Genomic DNA, 21,742 nt, shown 5'->3' with positions numbered 1-21,742 from the left:
AAAGGAGGAAAAGCTCTGTTATCATTTCAACTTTTTATATGTGGAGCGTCCGTGCAAAAATACTATAAAGGCGCGAAGGCAACGGGCCCAAGCATTTTGCAAAGAGCCACCTCGTGGGCCGTACGGTCTTCGCGCGCGTCCCACATTGATACATTTACTGAACAATTCTTGTGCATGGTTCCTGGGTACAATTGATACATTTACTGAACAATTCTTGTGCATGGTTCCTGGATAGAATTGGTGTCAAGATGGTGCTGGGGAACAGATTAGCGGCCTTATGCTTCGCCTTACTAATAGGCTTGGTATGCGAGTGTGTCTCCGATGGTTTAAACGGATTTTCTGAAAAGGACGGCGGTTTTTACACCGACGATGCGGTGGTTTTAAATGGTAAGCGATCTTAATGTATTTTCTTATGTTTGTTATAGGTATTTTTAGTCTTTGGTACAAAAGTAATAAAAAAACATAAGAAGCACTATTTCAATAATACTAAATACAGTCAGCGTCAAATAGATTAGTGACAGCCAAAGTGTGATCAAATATATAGCCAAATGGGAGTACGTAATGTGTAACCATTAGGAATATTTGGTGACTTTTTTTTTTTTCTTTTTCATGAGGCATTTAACTTAGACTTCTTTTTGGCTGCAACTATGTATTTGATGCTGATTATAAACATATTAACTAATATTAACAAATAAACCAATAATACCTATAATTTATTGTAATTTAAGGACAATACATTTCCATTCAGTCATTTTAATTCCGGTCATTTCCATTGAAGGTTAACAGTAGTTAATGTTTGTTTACGTTAGTCGCGTGAAGAAAGGACATGGTTTAGTAAAAAGCGTTTATATGGCGCGGACTCAAAACAATGCAAGACGCGCGAGTATAGTATGAGGTTTTGAGGCTAGAGAAAGTTTAAATTTGCAACTGAGATGTCCGGTCGCGGCGAAAACTAATACTGACTAATACGAATCATAAATGTGGACCTGTATGAAAATTCAAGATTGCGAAATATATTTATGTATAAACATGGGATAAAATATTATTATACTCATTTTAACAAAAGCCCAAGTAATTTGCGGGTATTTACTTTTAAAATAACCATTACAAAAGCAGAGCTTAGGGAACACGCATATAATACATCCAAAAGCAACATAATAGTACATTTCGATGCTAGTGCGGAAAGTATGGCATTACCTCACGAGTACCGAGATATCTTGCCACGAGCCGTAGACGAGTGGCAAGACTCGGGACGAGTGAAGAATGACATATCCGCACGTGTACCGAACGACGTTTTTTAATACAGTTGCGAAAAAATAAGAAAAGCAACAAGTAAGGAATGGAATTAGAAACTTTTATATTATTAATTCTGTGACACTGACATCATTGCCATTGACATTATGAAGTGTTTTTATAGCTTTTATTCGACTAGAATAGATTTTGTTATTATTATTGAACCCACTTCAATGAAAGTTTTTTTTTCAAATGCATGTTCTATAAGACAGAAACAATTGTAAATATTAAAACATTGTACTATTATTACCTAAATATCGTTATTTACGATTATTTGTGTATCGTATATTTATAAAAACAATATCGAATGTTGCCTTTGGAAACTTAAAACATTCTTGCAGTAAGAAAATACGCCTCTTCTTTGACAGGCGTTCCGTTCCATTCAGACAACTTATTAAGAACGGTTTTTCAACATTAAAAAATAAACGTGTTATAATACTTATAATGATGAAGAGGTAAGTAATAAAATATGAAATATGCATATTTTTCGTATTCTTACATTAACAGTAGGTTTTTATGTTGATTACGACGTTTAAAGGAAACTAATATTAACACTCATCAATAAGTAGTCATGAATTGGAACAAGTTAAAATTTTAAAAAATTGGAAAAGTAAAAAGCACTAGTTCGCGAAAACCAACTTTCCGCACGCTAAACAGCCACGAAAAGTAGCACTTTTTGAGCAACTGTATTAAAAAAAATTTTATATAAAATAACTAAAATACATGCTACAATACAACATACCATTCATTGTATTCTAACTTATGTAAATTTTTGAGTACCTAGAATACGTGTGAACAAATCTATTAAAGCACAACTAACATATTCGAATCACCAAAAATGAGTAACAGTTTCTCGGTACCTACATGTTTTGTGGACCGGCTTTTTAACAAAGGTACCTACCTAAGAATACAAAAAAAAATCATCACTGTCGAGAGGTTTGACGTTTACTGACTATAGTTATATTTTAGTACAAATAATATAATGCATACCTTGTTAAATGGGGCCCTGTGGTCATCAACCTATGGGCATGTCCACGCCATTATTCGGATGATGTCTAAAGATCGATTCAATGCAAATGTTCCGCCCACATCAATCGAAGACTCCTCACCATCGGTTCTGAGAAGCTACGACTTTTTGCCTCACCCCAAGTTCATTAATTAGATCAGACAGATCCGAGCACTTATGCTCCTGACATTTCATTGCATTAGGCCGCTGAACCCGGAAACCTAAAAGAACAATTGTACCTACTTATCTCTTGCCTATTTCAATGTCACCCGGCTAGTTGATGACAATTAAAAATTAAATGAAAACAATGTTGAATTTAATGCATTACCTACAACAATTTGTTTCAATTAATTAGTGTTATTAGTGTAAAGCGAGTTACTCGACAGTATTGTGACATTGTGAGATTTCGAGACCTATTCTCGTAGTTATAATAATTTTTTCAGTTCTTATGCTCAGAAAGTTCGACTTTAAGTCGTGCGTAGACGACATAAAATCGCTTTTTAAGCTTTAGTGCATAAAATAAAATCATCTATTACAACCCTTATTGACTTAGCAATAAAGTCCAAAATCTGCCATACAAATTGCCAGCTCTGCCGGTGCGCCCCCGACCGATGCGCTCCCGCCGGCGTGCCCCGCGGCCTCCGCGCCTCCGACCGGCCCGAGTACAATTTTCTTTAGTCTTGAATAAATACGGTAAAATAACCTAAAATATTGGATATTTTTGTATATTTTACTCACAATCGAAATGAAAAGCAGTGTATAACTCAGGCATAAATGTCCATTTTTATCCTCGACTATATTAAATAGCCTCGGATAATGATGGATTGCTTTATGCCCTTGTTGTACAATATACTATTATGGCAATAAGTAGGCAATCGACTATAAGTGTGTACTTTTATGGTCGGGTTGCTGAAAAGTAATTTTTTAATTAACATATTTTTTGTGGTATTTTACGCGTTACTGCGATTTCGACTGTACATGAGATGAGACCTGATAATAAGTGTAGTGGGTGGTATCTGACGCTCAATTGTCATTCAAAAGAAGATAATCGCAATTTAACGCCATGTTATCAGTCCACTTTTGTTGGTTAACTGTTTAAGGAACCCTGAATACAGGACAGAAAATAAGTTCCGATGCTCCAATTTAATCAAGTTCAAGGTGTCCGTCGACCGTTCGGATCAGCCGGTTCTAGGGATACACGCAAGTACGCGTGTCGTTAAAATAGTCCCTAACTTCACGACTTTAAATCACATTTTAGAGCAACAAGTTTTTTTGAGTTGGCCTTTAGGGGGCTACTATATATTCTCGTCGAAGAGTCATAGGAAATAAGGTTTAATTATACCTAGAACTTAAGCCGCACATGTTGCGTGCACCCAGTGTAACGTGATCGTAATTTAAAAATATGCCCAAGGCCATGTGTAGTGACATTTAAGATAGACCACCGAGTTGATTGTCTAGATACCACCCAATTTTTTAGGTGACAAATAACCACAAACAATAGTTTCTAAAATTTCTATCGCGAAGGACATCACGTAGCAGTAAATCCTTATGCCAAAGAGTGTAAGAGTTGTAGAAACCGTATTAAACATGCTACACACATAACGTGGGCGCAGTTTGAATGGCATGACTCCAACGTTGGTACGTAAATATTTCAATAAAAGCAAACCGTTATGCGATACGAAATAATTTGCAGATTACCGTCACCGCCCACAGCCGTTTTCAAAAACCTTAATTTAAGGTTCGAACGGGTTCTACCGACAGCAGAAAAACATTAAACAGGTTATTGCATCAGAAAATGATTTTTGGTCACTTTGTTATCGATTCAATATCAAATTAAAAGTTTTGGGGTAGGTGACTGTGGGCAAGGCCGTCTACAAGACAAGTTCGTCAACGTTATAACAAAAAACTCATTTTGTGTTTTGAACTCGAAGTGATAGTGCGACAGTCGTACAAGTTTAAAGTACACTTTTCTTTGTCTTGATTCATTCTTTTTAAAAACTCGACTACGAAAATATACGCACCCAATAGGTTGGCTGATATCATTACTAGAAGGACTTACCTTAAACAGTTTAAGGTAAGTCCGTTTAAAGTAAGTGTACTTACGTTAAACTACACGGGAAGACCATGTACTCAACGAATTTTAAAAAATACTGTTGTTTTTGCTTAATTTGTGATTAAACTGATTTGTCACTAGTAGCTAAACTATTAATTATTAAATTCTTCATCGTATGCGATTACAAGCGGTAACGTAGGTGCATAATTAACGGAGTTAGATCACTCCAAAAAAAAACATATGCCGGTCCTGCCCACGGCACGGCACGGGACTCGGGAGTATGAACGGCACGACTCTAACTATGACCTGTGTGTGTGTGTGTGTGCGTTGTGTGTGTGTGTAACTGTGTGTGTGTGTGTGATTTGTGGCTCACCCCCGTGACTCGGTTTCGGGGTTGCCGATGTGGAACTCAACCAGGGGGGTGTCACTGCGCAGTTTAGGTATATTTGACCGGCGCACCGCCCGGGAAGGTGTATGGCAGTGGGCTGCCGCTCGGCTCGCACGATAGTCGTGTCACGTGGCGCTCGCGCAAAATTGTAAATACGCAATGGCTTCGAAACCTAAATCGCGATCTTATCTGTATAAAAGATAATGTTCCGTTTACGGATCTCTGAATAAACGGAAGAACAAGGAAGCAGAAAAAACATTTTTTTTAAATTCCGGACTATATTGACCGACATATTTTCAAAGGAATAGGTACTTCTGTGGCATACCTACTTCCGTGAGAATCAGACATACTATCTCCGGCTAAAAATTTTATGTTTACAGAATCAACGTTTGTAATTCCTACATATTTATCTTAAAAATAATAAATCAGTAGGTATAGGTACAAAACTTGTCAAGTGACAACCCCGTGCCGACACTCGCAGCTCGGTCATAAAACTGCGGCGCGCAAAGAAGATTCACGGTTCGTGCGCAGTTATAAGTTTCAATTTTGCTTGCAGGCGGCGAGTGTAGGTATAATTTTATACCGAAATCTGGCTTTTGTGAAGGAGTGAATTTTCTGTACGGTAGTACTATTAGTTATTCTGTGACTCAACTAGTTTTTAACCGACTTTAAAAAAGGAGGGGGTTATCAATTCGCCAGTTTTTTTATTATTAACCGACTTCAAAAAAGGAGGTTATCAATTCGAACGTACATATTTTTTTGTATGTAAGTTACCTCAGAACTCCGTCATTTCTGAACCGATTTGGAAAATTGCTTTTTTGTTTGAATGTATAGTCCCTAGTTGGTCCCGTTTTTGTCAAAACCCAGTTCTGATGATATGATCCATGAGGAATGCAGGGATCTCCTCAAATCGTATAGGCACATATAACGATTTTAGTATTTTCATCAAAAAACCAAGCATTTTTATCCAAAACAGTGCCATTTGATGAAGTGGAACTGCTGATGATGACCAGAAGGGGACTCTTTAAAAACGCATATTTCACTTTTGTTGTCCAAGAGGACAACAAAACGAACGACAACGAAGACGTTATGTTCGTTAAGCTAGTAAGTTCTGAAGGAACATCCAGACCTTAAAACTTGAAACGTACCCAAAGCGCAAAAATATTTAATGATATGACAGTTTGGCCAGACAGGAACGAGTCTCGCAAAATGAAGCATCAACTGATACGTTTGAAGTCGGTGCCAAAGTGCCAAGCTAAATAGTTACAATGCTGATTCTTTCTTTCTCATCGAACTACACCAGGGTTGGCAGTATGGTTCACGGTATGTTGACACTTAGTAGTAGATTTGGGTTGGCACTGACTTCAAACGTTGATAGCGCGTATAAAACGAATCATCCGTATAATAAAACACTAAGTACAATTGAAATTCTTTCCAATAGTGCGTGTGCGTGCGTGTGCGTAGACATGCACGTGCACTAGTAGACCTGTACCAATAACTTCTGAGGTTATAAGAATATTAATGTTGCTTATTTTTTATATATAGTTTCCAGACCATATACTAAACCTAAAAATAATATTTTGTGTCATCCTAGGTATTTGCTTAGGTAGAAATTTAGGTATTTCTTTTTTCAATCAGCATTCTGTAAAAAAAATATTCGAGACGAAATTCTTTGTTTCCCTGTAAAGGCAAAGTGGCTTCCGACGTACACACGCATTTTGTGTCATTTTCATCCACGGGTATAATGGCATTTAATAAATACCTAATATTGATCCTAAAACGCCTAAAAAAATATTAGAGTCGGTAAGTGAAGTGTTGTACTTTACAGAACATTGTTATATGTTATTCAAACAAATCTGTGTCAAATTCATCCACCGCTTTTATTTAAAAAAAATTTTTTTCTAATTAACACCCTGTATCTGCCACAAAAAAAAATTCATGTTATTAAGTTTACGTCTACAATATTATAATACCACATTGAGACATCATTCATAATTTGGGTCATTTTGATCCACGGTTTTTTTACTATCTGGCAAAATAAAACTCAATTGAACAAGAAGGGCGTGCGCGGGGAAGGGTACCTACGCGGGTGGGGTGCTTATTATACTTGCCGCAATATCAGCTGGCGACTGAGATCTTAATACTATCTCCTTTACCCTTGTTAAGACCAACCAAGAGATGGCATTATGAGCTGTCTCGCCACTTAGTTTTGCGATACAGTGTATTTATTTCATTCGGAGGCATAATTACATTGTCTTATCAATCTTACCGTAGTAGGTATATAAATATAATTAAAAATAAACTGTAGGCTGCACTCCTCATACTGACCAACATTTGTGACGTTCCTAATGAAAAGGTACCACTTTCTCTGACAGGTTATTTGTATAAAGATATAATCAAATTTCGTCTTTATGGTAAACGACAAAGTGGTACCTACCTTTTGATTGAGAATGTCACAACAGCGACTTAAAAATTACTTTTGTTTCGATTTTTAGTAGACTTTTTAAGTTTATTTTAAGACGCAATTTATTGTGATTTTTGTTATGTTTAAGCGTGGCAAGCAACATTAATTACATTGATGATGATGTTCATTAAATACAATATTTTTTTATACTATACTGAACTGTCACCCTATACATGAGAATGAACAGCGCCCTCTTGACAATGATCATATATTACTGGTCAGGCTTTAATATGTGTCATAATTTAGTAAAGTCCCCTTTGTGGATTCTAAGTTTCCGAGTTACAGCAGTTTAGTGAAAGCGTTTTTTTTAAATATAAATTAAGGGTTGAATAAAGAGGAAAGAAAATTTGATTATTTTTGCGCTACGACGCACGGTTTAGGAGATACAGCCCTATAAAGTTTTTTTATTGTTTTTTTCTTTTTTACATTGTGTTTTTTGTATATTACTTTGGGGTTTCATAAAGGGGAACGAAAATTTAATTATTTTTGCGCTACGACGCATGGTTTAGGAGATCAAGCCCTATAAAAAAACTCTTTTTTTTTTGCGTTTTTTTTTGTATAAATTAATGGTTACATAAAGGGGACCGAAAAGTTGATTATTTTTGCGCTACGACGCACGGTTTAGGAGATACAGCCCTATATAGATTTTTTTCTTTTTCTTTTTTACGTTTCTAAATCTTAATTAAGGGCTTCTTAAGGGGAACGAAAATTTGATTATTTTTCGCTACCATGCACGGTTTAGGAGATACATCCCTAAAGTTTTTTTTGTTGTTTTTTTTTCTTTTTTTTGTCATTGCGTTTTTTGTTATTACTTTGGGGTTTCATAAAAGGGAACGAAAATTTTATTATTTTTGCGTTACGACGCACGGTTTAGGAGATACAGCCCTAAAATGATTTTTTTCTCGTTTTCTTTTTTGCGTTTTTAAATCTTAATTAGGGGCTTCTTAAAGGGGAACGGATATTGATTATTTTTGCGCTACGATGCACGGTTTAGGAGATACAGCCCTATAAAGTTTTTTTGTTATTATTTTTTTCTTTCTTTTTCTTGTGTTTTTGTATATTATTTAGGGGCTTCATAAAGGGGAACGAAAATTTTATTATTTTTGCGCTACGACGCATGGTTTAGGAGATACAGCCCTATAAAGATTTTTTTTTTAAATTTTGCGTATTTTTAAATATAAATTATGGGTTGCATAAAGGGGAACGAAAATTTTATTGTTTTTGCGGTACCACGCACGGTTTAGGAGATACAGCTCTATAAAGTTTTTTTTCCTGGTTTTTTTTTGGTTTTTTTTTTAAAGTATTAATTACGGGTTTCTTAAAGGGGTTTTTTAAATTATTTTTGCGCTACGACGCATGGTTTAAGAGATACAGCCCTATAAAGATTTTTTTATTGTTTTTTTTTTCTTTTTTACATTGTGTTTTTTGTATATTACTTTGGGGTTTCATAAAGGGGAACGAAAATTTTATTATTTTTGCGGTACCACGCACGGTTTAGGAGATACAGCTCTATAAAGTTTTTTTTCCTGGTTTTTTTTTGTTTTTTTTTTAAGTATTAATTACGGGTTTCTTAAAGGGGTTTTTTAAATTATTTTTGCGCTACGACGCATGGTTTAAGAGATACAGCCCTATAATGTTTTTTTTTTATTTTGCGTTTTTTTTTTAATATAAATTATGGGTTGCATAAAGGGGAAAGAAAATTTTATTATTTTTGCGCTACGACGCATGGTTTAGGAGATACAGCCCTATAAAGATTTTTTTTTAAATTTTGCGTTTTTTTTTAAATATAAATTATGGGTTGCATAAAGGGGAACGAAAATTTTATTGTTTTTGCGGTACCACGCACGGTTTAGGAGATACAGCTCTATAAAGTTTTTTTTCCTGGTTTTTTTTGTTTTTTTTTTTAAGTATTAATTACGGGTTTCTTAAAGGGGTTTTTTTAAATTATTTTTGCGCTACGACGCATGGTTTAAGAGATACAGCCCTATAAAGTTTTTTTTTTAAATTTTGCGTTTTTATTTTAAATATAAATTATGGGTTGCATAAAGGGGAACGAAAATTTTATTATTTTTGCGCCACCACGCACGGTTTAGGAGATATTATATCTATATATATACTATAATAGCTCTATAAAGTTTTTTCCTGGTTTTTTTTTAAGTTTTAATTAAGGGTTTCTTAAAGGGGAACGAAAATTTGATTATTTTTGTGCTACGATGCACGGTTTAGGAGATGCAGCCCTATAAAGATTTTTTTTGTTGTTTTTTTTTTCCATTGTGTTTTTTGTATATTATTTTGGGGTTCCGTAAAGGGGAACGAAAATTTTGTTCTTTTTGCGCTACCACGCACGGTTTAGGAGATATAGCTCTATAAAGATTTTTTCCTGTTTTTTTTGTTTTTTTTTTAAGTATTAATTAAGGGATCCTTAAAGGGGAACGAAAAATTGATTATTTTTGCGCTACGATGCACGATTTAGGATATGCAGCCCTATAAAGATTTTTTTTTTGTTTTTTTTTTTCATTGTGTTTTTTTGTATATTACTTTGGGGTTCCGTAAAGGGGAACGAAAATTTTATTATTTTTGCGCTACGACGCACGGTTTAGGAGATACAGCCCTAAAATGATTTTTTTTCCACTTTCTTTTTTGCGTTTTTCAATCTTAATTAGGGGTTTCTTAAAGGGATTTTTTTTAATTATTTTTGCGCTACGATGCACGGTGTAGGAGATACAGCCCTATAAAGTTTTTTTGTTATTTTTTTTCTTTTTTTTCATTGTGTTTTTAGTATATTACTTTGGGGCTTCATAAAGGGGAACGAAATTTTTATTATTTTTGCGCCACCAAGCACGGTTTAGGAGATATTATATCTATATATATAGCAATAATAGCTCTATAAAGTTTTTTCCTGGTTTTTTTTTTAAGTTTTAATTAAGGATTTCTTAAGGGGAACGAAAATTTGATTATTTTTGTGCTACGATGCACGGTTTAGGAGATGCAGCCCTATAAAGATTTTTTCCTCTTTTTTTTTCTTTTTTGCGTTTTTAAATCTTAATTAGGGGCTTCTTAAAGGGAAGCGAAAATTTGATTTTTTTTTGCGCTACGATGCACGATATAGGAGATACAGCTAATACAGCCCTATAAAGATTTTGTTTCTTTTTTTTTTCATTGTATTTTTCATGTATTACTTTTGGGTTACATAAAGGGGAACGAAAATTTTATTATTTTTGCGCTACGACGCATGGTTTAGGAGATACAGTCCTATATATTTTTTTACAATGCATGTGCTCGAAAAGTGCGTTTCCTACGGAGCCATGTCGTGCGGAAAGTACTGCTTTTCCGCACTAGTGCTTTTTGTTTTCAATTTTTTTTTACACTACATATGGTGCTACTTTCTCGCACTAGTGCGGAAAAGAGCACTTACCGTGCATATGTCGAAAGTTTAAAGGGCCATATGTACTGTAAAACGTACGATACACGTGCGAATAGGTAATTCGCAACTCGTGTCGATTTAAAACACTCCTTTTAATAATTAAACTTATTTGCCATGACATGTTTTTTTATTTACTCGCACAATGCATAGTAAAACATTGTATGATACACGTGCGTAAAGATGATTTCCGCACTTGTTGCATAAATAGCATTTTTTTTTATCAAAGAATGAAAGAAAGTCACGGTATTTATAACCAAATTTTACTTTAGTGGTACCTTTTCCCTATCACTGTCACAAATGTATGTAGCGTTCACGTAAACGCGATATTTTTAAGATTTCCCTGCGCAATGTTGCCAGCTCGCTCGCAAATCAAACATGTACTTACAGTTCTTTTGCATAATGGTGACATTGTACAATATCTATGAGATTTAAATAGGTAAAAGATAATTCGACGCATTCTTTGCTTGCTTGTTGCTTGTTGTTGTGTTGTTTGCGTAACTTCTTTGAATAAGTTGCGTTAATTTGGCGCACAGGCGAAGTAAACATGCGTTGCGTACGGCAAGGTCACGCCGCGGCCCCACCCTGCACGGCCTCCGTTGCCCATTCAGACCGCCCGCTAGCTTCGTTTGAACGCAAATAATATTTTTGTAATATTTGTTTATGCAGTGGATGCAAGTGACACAAATTCATACATCTTATTTATCCCGCATTTCAAATTAATAATATGTAAACTCTAATATCTTTAATATTCTTTTGTAACGGTGACAGCCTGTTACAACAAAATCATCAAATATCTTATGAAGCTATGCCTTAATAAGACACAAAATCATTTAATGGACCTATTTAAACGATTAAATTCGACCTAAGTAATTTTTTTTAACTCTAATTTTTTTTTGTGTCATTTAGAATATTATGACATAGTATCAGATTGCAGTGGACGTAATTGACACAAACTATGTTTTCACACTAAAAACACTATCCTAAATGCAACACAGTTACATGTTTTCTCTCGAATATTTTTTTCTCCAAGATAATTCAAAATAAAAAATAATTACCACAAAATAACAAATTACTAGAAAAGCAAATTATATATATGACACAAAACAAAATGTAAGATTTACATCTTAACAAAGTATTCATAAGCGAAAACAGAATTGACTTTAATATTTTTATAACCTAGGGGTCAAAATATAGCCAGCGGTACAGGTCTATAGCGCGTTGTAATACTTGTAATATAGTTCCTTATGAGACGGCACACCGCTTGCGTGACGTGTACGTACGCGACTCCAACATTTTAGCGCATGCGCACGTGCACGTCTAAGCACACGCAGCCGGTGTGGCCTGGCCTTTAGGTCTTTTAGGAATATTTTTAGTAGATCTACTAATAGTAGAAAGTACAGTAAATGCCCCAAGTAGCTCTATTAGCTGTACCTATAGAAAAGTGAAAGGACACCGACTGTACTTAGTCGTACAAACCATGCGTAAATTAATATCAACTAAGGTGACTATTAGAGAACAGCAGTCGGTCTACACTATAGACCTGACAATGTTTTAGTACCAGCAGGTCTTTTTATTAGCATGATTTAATCAGGTCAACATGCAGGTTGCCATGAAAAATCCGTCAACTAATTTACCAAAGTAATTTTCTTGACATGAAAACTTCGTTTTTAGCTCCCGCGAGTCGGGTGAAACGCGACCTCACAAACAGCACTCGCAGCGGAAAACAACTTATTTTGCTGAGACAGGTAAGATTCATTTAAGTTTGCCCTGATATGTAGCAATTTATTCTATTGAACATTAGGTACCTACTTTTTGCTACGAAACTTGCCAAAAAACATTTATTATTTAGCCCAAAATACATAACACTGGATGCACACATTCGGTTATTAAAATAAATAGCATTAATTAAATAATTAATAGCCATCATCAAATAAAATTTGTCATTTTGACCTTTCGTGGTTGTTTTGATCCCTGTTTTAGTTTAACTTTTTGCCAAAAACATTGACCGCACTATGACGAATTTGAATGTGCATCGTGATCTAGTTTTTTTTAATGTCATGTTGTCCTTTTTAGTAATTAGAGACCATTCAAAAACAATAACAGTTGATTTCAAATGTAACATAAATACTTTATTGTGTATAGTCTAGCTACTTTAATTTATTTCGACGAGACCGCAGATGTACTCTAACAGAGTTAAATCTAAAATGTAACCTTTAACTTTTTTCAAATTCGAAACCCAGAGATTTATGTGTATAAAGCCTGACCAGAAATATATGATCATGCGCCATGTTGCGGAATTTCATTAGAACTAATTTCTTACACTGGCAATAATTTTAATGATAAGTTGTCACTGTTGTCAGTGTCATTGTGGCGGTTTACTTGAATAATGCCTTAGTGTTGAATATTAAATATTAATGAAAAAAATGCCCAAAACTATACATAGTTAGGAGCGGAACATTGTTAATAATGTAAATAATAAATTGCTGGAAAAGAACAGTTCGGAAATTTAGACTATTTCGCTACGAAACATTTCCAAATTAACATCAGAGCTGACAGGTAAACAAATCAAAATGTCATTATAGTCTGGTTATTACGACTTAGCTATTGTAGTGTTATCTATATAAGCGAGGAAACACAGTAACAAAAATGAGTTTGGGTTTGAAAAATATTTACTATGGGCTTTGGAGACGATCAATCTTGTTAATTGACAATGTAGCAGAACCTATGTAAAGTTACGGGATATATACCTACCTAGTAACATGACCATCATCATCATCATCATGGTGGTCTTTTGGTGATCCAATCTTGGATGTAGGCCTCTTCTCTTGAATGGAGTAACATGATAGACGAAATAATTTACAAGCTATAGAGCTGTGCTGATGGTGTGGCTAATATACCTCCTGAGGTTTTATGCTGCCAAAGAAAATCAAACCAAAAATAAAAAAGAAGATGCAATTAGGCGACTTTGACCTATGTGTGATACGTAATAAAATACATGAATTTTATACGGCAAAAAAGAAGTACCGACTATAAAATAAAGTGTGGACACCAAATAAATGGGTTCTGATTTTGATTACGGTGAATAAAAGTATGTAAGTCAAACGAGTTGCCAATCCACATTGTTCAGACTATACTGAACTGTTGCCATATAAATGAGAATAATAGCGCCCTCTTGACAATGATCTTATATTCCTGGTCAGACTTTACATTCCAAATCTCGCAATTTGAGCAATATCTTGTACGCTTAGATTTATTTAAGGAGCATAAACAACAGAAGTATAGTCAGTATCAAATAGATAAAAACAGTTAAATGGCCAAATATATCGTAACTCACATGTTACCACAGAAATAAGGAAAACCATGGAACATAACTCCAGTTCCAATATATTTGGCTGTACAGTCGTACCTATACTGAAAGTGAATTCACCAACTTGATAACATTAAGGTGCAACCCGAAGGAGCGTTCGGGCTGGACTGCGAGACGACGCTCGGCAAACAGGGCACATGCAAGAGCTTCCACGACTGCTATCCGCTGCTGAAGGTGGCCGACTTGTCGGGCTCCAACGGCTGGGTCATGGGCCACTACGATACCTGCAGTTACATCAGCGCTGACAACATGGAGGTCAGTCTGGAAATTAGACACACGCTTTTCTAAACCGTTTAGATTAGTAACCTAAGTATCGTCGAATGTCCGATAAGCCTATAATACTTAGAGCCGGTTGCACCATCCGCACTTGACAGACTGATCCTTTGTCTGTTGTTAAGCACGTGCCACTACCTGCAAAAAACGGTCGTGTAGGTAATTCTAATTGGCACCTGAGCGCGGGCTAGTCCAACGCTCAAAAAACCAGTGTAAGTAGGTGTGCTCTGTGGCTCTCTGATAACGCGCCTTTGTTACGCATCTTGATGACACATTTTAAACTGGTTCTGTAGCGTTCGACTCGCCGGTACTCAATAACCGTTGAGAGACCACACACAGCCTGGCATTATTAACTGGTTAAGGGGATCCCATGCCCCAATGACCTTCGATTTGAATCCCTTAGTTTTCTAATGTTTTTTGTAGCTTATCATATTAACAGCAACGGATTTTAGCAATATAGTATCCCATATTTACTTCAAAGTTCATTGTTTTCGAAATATTTGGCATCAAAGTTGAACAATTTTAGGCCAAAAAACTGGTTTTCTTTTAGAGACGTCTAAGACGAACCCAAATATGTAGATTTCGTATAAGTAAGATCTTTCACAGCAATCGAGATACGAAAAAAGTGTTTTTTTTTAGACAAATTTAAAACAATCATAAATAAATAAGTATTCATTTTTTTCACAATCCGGTAGACAAAAATGGAGATAAAAGATTGAAGAACCGATAGCCGCTTGTCTTATAATTCTATATGTAGTGCAAAAGTAGGAGATACGATTCAAAACTTGTCAAAAATCGATGAAAACCTCAGGTAGCCCCTTAAAGCGATCCAACATTTTTTTTACACAGGTAGTACCTATAGCACGCGCCGTTTTACTTAACAATAGACAAAGGATAAGCCGTTTGGGGCCAACTAGAAATCGAACGACCATAACAAAAGATATAGCGCGCCCCGCGCAAAACTTGTGACGGACGATATTATGACCATCGGGTTTTGACTATTTACTTATCTCAATTACGCTGAAAATATACTTCTGCTTAAAATTTTGCCCTTCAGGTCACTCGGCTATCCTATATTTTATACTAATATGTATAAATTAAATTCAATATAAAAACTACAAGTTTGCGATAGCCCGCTCTTTATAAATATTTTTAATTTTTTACACAACTAAGTACTGGCTTATCCGGTCCAAAATATCAAGTTAATGATACTATAGGAATAGGATATGTATAAAAAATAAATCATCTAGAAATCTATTTGATACTTATGTATAGTGTACCTTCGGGTACAGAAATGGACACTGCCTAATACACTGTCGTGTAAGTAATGAGCACATGGAAGGTTTATGGAACGCGTACTGAACAACAAAGTCTATAAACGTGGTAAGGCATTAATGTCTGGCCTGGAACGGCCGTAATCGTAATGTACAGGGACATTTCTAGTGTAATTATGTTCTCGTTAAAATACTGTTGACCTAAAGGGATAATACGTAAATAGTGGATAATAAGGTAATCAATTATGAATATACATATGTAGCGCCGACCTTAATATTTCTTGGATAAAATCTTTCGAATATATTTAGCAAGTATATTTATACATATTTATATCGACGGCAGTGGTTGTAATTTGAGTAGGACAAAAAAGCTTCGCCTGGTATGATAATCCTTCTATAAATAGTGTAAATAAATACGCTCACTATTGTATGGAAACCCCGATAGTAATCTTCGGTCCGGTTTTCTTTTTCTCGGCAGGTATGGTAAAAAATAACAACCAATAACATTTAATCGCATGTAACTACTAGTTTCTCGAATAAATGCCGGTATAGCAAATCTTACGAAGATTAACGCCATGAAATGATTAACGCCATGGCAAAGCACTCGCTGAATAAGTGCTTCTAAATTATGAATACTTGTATAATAGCTATAACGCTTTAATTACAAATTATAAGCCATTTTGATTACACAATCTGATTATTTAACTTTTTAAATACACTCGACATACTTGATTTAATGACTTGTCCCCTGAATATGGCGGGAGTCCATATTGCGTCAACGTCATGTTCGGCCAGTTGTAAACTCGCTCCACAGCCCAATAGCCACTGCATCTGTATACTGTACCATAAAATGGGGCGACTTTAAGAAAAAATGGAGTAATTTTATTAATATTCACCTACTACTAAAAATCCCGCATAAAAACATATTGTAGCTAATGTAGCTTCGAACTGAAATTAAAAACCTCAGCTTACAGAAACGATTATCTAAAGTCAGTCAGACGCACTTTGTAACCCAACCCTTTCTTTGGTGATTGCTATCTAAAGCTAACCTTAGTGTGACGCCATAGAATCTAATGGTATATCAGAGTCTTAGAGATTTACTCGGGCCGTTAAACGCCGTAGAAGTGTTGCTTCCCACCTACAAGTAATAGTGTTCAATTCCTTAACCAAGAATCATATGCAGAGCTTCCAATTAGTTTGTTACCACAGGTGTTCGGCGTTTGTTGCACGGAGCCGGTGGGCACGCCGCCGCAGCAAGAACCTGACGTCCAGCGACTGGGCATGCTGCCCCAGGTCGTGCCAGCGCAGGGACCGCCACTAGCTTATCAAGCGTGAGTACCGCTATATAGCGCATTATGCTTCTGCTGGCTGTGCTGTTACTAATATAATTATTAATCAACTAACTACCTATGTAGATATTAGAGCGCTACTTATTATAACCTATAATATCTGCTAGTATGGTTACTCAGAATTCGGCCAAGAAATCAGTTCATACTTTGAGTAACTATAACTAAATCTTGTAGGTAAATCGTGACGACCGGTCTGGCCTAGTGGTAGCACTACTAGTGACTCTGCCTGTGAAGCCGATGGTCCTGGGTTCGAATCCCGGTAAGGGCATTTATTTGTGTGATGAGCACAGATATTTGTTCCAGAGTCATGTGGGTGTGTTTTCTATGTATTTAAGTATTTATATATTATATATATCGTTGTCTGAGTACCCATAACACAAGCCTCCTTGGGCTTACCGTGGGACTTAGTCAATCTTTGTAAGAATGTAATATTTATTTATTTATTTAATGAGGGCATAAAGTTACGCATGATGGAGGTAAGGTACAAATAATAGGAAAAAAGCTTATATTTACCATGGTTTTCTTTCTTTTATGAATATCCTCTTCTGCATTGGCTCGGGAATATTTCTGGAGAGTTCGCGTGACGAAAGTCATCTGAAATCATAACTTGCCGGTCGTGGTCATTTAAAATCCATTGTGTGAAGCTTGATTACCTGCTGATGGCGTGCGGTGAAGGTGAAATGATAGAAAGCAGTTATGGTTATCACAATATACAATTCTCTGGAACATAACCCATACTACAAGCATACATAAAATAACAAATGTAACTTACATTTGAAGGTTCCCGGGCCACCTAGCAGCCTTCTCGCCCCAATGGCAGTTCGGAACCAACATGCGTCAGATTCCCGCGCAGTGGCCGCCGACCATCCCGCCGCTGCCCACGCACCCGCCAGACCACGCCGCACCTACCCACCCTCCTTCACTAGGTAAATTACCTCATAAACTGTTTATATGTATACTGTTCTTGCATCTTTGGAGAAGCGATATTACTTCCAAAGGTTCGATTGTTGCCTATGTGCATACAGCGTACCTGATGGTGATAGAAGACTAATTTTGATCACAGCGCATTGTACTTTTCAGAACCGTGTTTACGTCCGTAAAAATGTGAGGCAAGTAATCCAAAGACCCTGGTTCGTCGTTCTGATGTTCATTGTTCACATTGCCAATAATCTCGACAACCTGGTTGGTGTTCCATTTCGTACCTAGAAGTTTTATGTTTTGTGAGGGTCATCTTTTTAATCGTTGTTCCCCTGGCTAAGTTAGGTCGTTAAGGCGTAAATTTTAAATGTTTTTTTTTTTTTTAAGTGGCCGGAGGAGGAACCACCCGACCCCCAACACAAACTACCTGGGGCACAAGACCGCCTTCTTCTACCCCATCGACGACTAAACAGGTACAACCATTATGAGTTGCGAATACGCAGTTCTTCTAACCAGCATCACTCAATTGAAATTCGTAATCTTTTGAAATGTTTACATTTTGCTTTCTATTCTTTGCTCTAGCCGGGGTAGTGAAACAAACTTTAATAGAGTCAAACCTAATATTGGCCCCTAAGCCAAAAATGTTGTTGACTGGCCCCAAACGAACTGACGCAGCATAGCTTAAGCCTTCAATGGGAGGACTAACAAATGGATCGGTATACAATTAACCCTTTGAACGCTTTATGTTATAAACAAAAAGTCAGTGATACGCCAAGGTCCCGGGCGCAATCGAACTAATGTAAACCTTACTTGAAAGTGTGAAGGTTACTTTTACAGCGTATGTCACATAATGTACATGGCGCGGTGGGCACGACTAGTAACGACGACTAGTAGTCCTTTGGCTAATATGATTTTGTCCACAGTCCTGGCCTCCAGCGTTCCCCACGCAGCCCACCAGACCTACGAATCCTACGACTGCGCCTGCGGCCGACGGTACTTGTGGCGTTAAAAACGGATACCGGGTAAGAACTTCCATTCATACATACACTGAAGAGCAATGAAAACGAATCATTTTGTAACAAATTTTATTAATTTTATTAATTTAAAATTACCCTACCGTTCTCATTGCTGTTGAATCTACTTACAGTTACGCATAATAGAACCACTGAACTCAGAAGGTAGGCATGGATACTTGGCACCTATTGAAATGTTAACTTTTGCATGCTATGTTGGCCCGTTGAGGACGATGGACGTTCTTTATTGTTTAACGTCAGCTGTTTTAATTATTCGTCAGGCAATAACTCGTAGTACAGTATACTCGTAGTAGTACTAGTGTTGAGATAAATAAACCTTTCCTTGAAGAGGCTTTGCAAAGTGCATTTTTGTTTTCAGACGTACGAAGCCTTCCTAGACGAAGAACGCATTGTGGGTGGTCACAGCGCCGACTTGAACGAGTGGCCCTGGATCGTCGCCCTGTTCAACGGCGGACGGCAGTTCTGTGGAGGCTCGCTGATCGACGACCGACACGTGCTATCGGCGGCTCACTGTGTGGCCCAGTACGTACCTTACTATATATTTTGTTCGTCGTACGTAGAACGCATTGTGTATGAACGCAACGGCGTAATTCCTAGGATTGCACGGCAATCAAACCTTCTACGGCGACTGACTGCGTACCTTATTATCTTTCTTTAAATTGTATGTGATCGCCGACAGATAAGCAGTCAATTCTGATATAATACCATGTTCTTTCATTGAAAAATGTCAATGAAAACCTTTAATTTCCAGCATGACCTCATGGGACGTGGCACGTTTAACGGCGAGAATAGCCGATCATAACATCCACACCAACACTGATACTCAGCACATCGAGAGGAAGATCAAGCGAGTAGTGCGGCACCGTGGGTTCGACATGCGCACTTTGGTGAGGCTTCGGGGAAAGGGAAATAACCTTTTCGAACCGTATAAACCTATAGGAAAAAATAGATACCTATTCAAGATAAGAGTAGGTACCTATATACTGTTCGGACAATACTCCAGATGATGGTCAAAATAATGAATTTCTTATTGTAGAACATGAAGTCGAAGGTCTTCAAGACTTACAAAATATCACTTTTTTTTGTTTCAGTACAACGACGTCGCCATTCTGACCTTGGATCAACCAGTGCCCTTCACAAGGAACAGCAAGCCCATTTGCCTTCCGTCAAGCAGCCGCGCATACTCCGGTCAAATTGGAACGGTTATTGGATGGGGCAGTTTGCGAGAAGGTAAACTAAACACTTACCTCAACATTTTCAATAAATAAATAAGACATTGTGAAAATCAGATAAAGTGGTGGCAGGGTTAGAGGAAAATGGATATGTGGTATTTCTTTTCTATGTACTAAAAACTCCACGACGCCAGCGACCACCTTCTAATACAGATAACTCTAGAGATATGAAAATGAACCTTACCCCTAGTGTTCCTTCAAAGGCGTAAGTGGAACATCTTCTTCACCCTTTTTTCCGTCTACACCCTTTTTCTAAGGTCGTACGCCAAATGCTTTGAATTCATCACGGAGAACTTTCCTGGCACACATTGATTCCAGAAAAGACCCTAAACCTCAGAAAGTGGCCCTAAAATGCAGACTTTGCTAGCATTTTTTTGTCTAATTCTGATTTAAAATACTTGTTTCATAGCTGGTCCGCAACCCTCAGTTCTTCAAGAGGTCTCAATCCCCATTTGGACCAACCAGGAGTGCAGGCTCAAGTACGGCGCCGCTGCTCCAGGAGGCATTGTCGACCACATGCTTTGCGCTGGTAAAGCCAGTATGGACTCTTGCAGTGTAAGTACAATCAACTGTAAATCTGGTTTTTAAATGGGGGCATGGCCCAGATTGTTCCAGAACTTTTAGACCCATTCTCACTATTTTTTTTTTTTTTTTTATGATGAATAGGCAGGCGTTTGACCGCGATTCCACCGCGCGTTTGATCAATAACTAAAAATTACTTGGAAACTATACCATCAAAGGCTTTGGACACAGATCTAATCACCACCATTTTATGTAAATTTCTCGGCATAAGTCGTTGCAGGAGCGGCATCAATGCTGACCAGCCCTTGAAATTTTCACTTAGAAACACGAAAAACCGTCCCCAGATATAAGACAAGTTCCGGACAAAAGTTGAGAATCGTCCATAGAGTATCATAAAGTTACTATCATTTGTTTTGTATGTAGGGTGACAGCGGAGGCCCCCTGATGGTGAACGAGGGCGGGCGCTGGACACAGGTGGGCGTGGTATCGTGGGGCATCGGCTGCGGCAAGGGCCACTACCCCGGTGTCTACACGCGGGTCACCGCCTTCCTGCCGTGGATACAGAAGAACTCCAAGTAGTTAGTTCAAATCTGCCAGAGGTCGCCACAGTAAAATGTAGAATAACATTTTGTCACTATTGACTAGATAAATTGTTTGGAAAGTTTGTAGACTATAAAATCGTCGAAGTTGTATTCGATGGCAAACTTGTTTGACACATAAATATCATGTATTCTCAAGTGTATTCTTGACAAGCAGTGGCGCAATCTGTGACGAGCTTCTATTTCGTAATCTTAACTATTATAAAAGGTTAGGTTCTTGCGTTTTTAACCGCCTACTCATTTGATTTTGCAGATTTTCATTTGGATATCGGGATTATCAATTGTTTTGAGAAAGACAACCGAAATCTTGCCTTTCTTAATAAATTGATATGGTATTATGTATAATGTAGTGTTTCAGGGTAAAGCAACCCTAGCGCATTTAATTTGTGGAAATTGTGCCAATTTTGTATGTTATAATTTAGATAATAAATAATTTTAGATATTTTTCAATAATACATTTGTTTTATTAAGAATACCATATTAAAATAAGGTTTAACAATATTTATATTTGTATAACAAACTACTAATAATCATTGAAATCTTCAC

At 36.8% G+C, this 21,742-nt stretch overlaps 1 protein-coding gene across 1 annotated transcript; it reads left to right on the top strand.

Annotated features, from left to right (window-relative positions):
• Nucleotides 1-208: 208 nt before the first annotated feature.
• On the top strand, nt 209-21,642 carry LOC134755905 (proclotting enzyme). Its single transcript, XM_063692584.1, has 12 exons — nt 209-387; nt 12,300-12,373; nt 14,074-14,250; nt 16,752-16,873; nt 17,672-17,817; nt 18,197-18,282; nt 18,733-18,831; nt 19,202-19,365; nt 19,595-19,730; nt 19,935-20,073; nt 20,485-20,630; nt 21,021-21,642. Exons 1-12 carry the CDS (start codon nt 249-251, stop codon nt 21,174-21,176), a joined length of 1,584 nt encoding a protein of 527 aa, XP_063548654.1. The 5' UTR covers nt 209-248; the 3' UTR covers nt 21,177-21,642.
• Nucleotides 21,643-21,742: the final 100 nt, after the last annotated feature.

Source organism: Cydia strobilella, chromosome 3, assembly GCF_947568885.1.
Source record: "Cydia strobilella chromosome 3, ilCydStro3.1, whole genome shotgun sequence".
Lineage (NCBI taxonomy): Eukaryota > Metazoa > Arthropoda > Insecta > Lepidoptera > Tortricidae > Cydia > Cydia strobilella.
The sequence above is the reverse complement of the archived record's forward strand: the minus strand, read 5'-3'. Positions and strand labels throughout refer to the sequence as shown.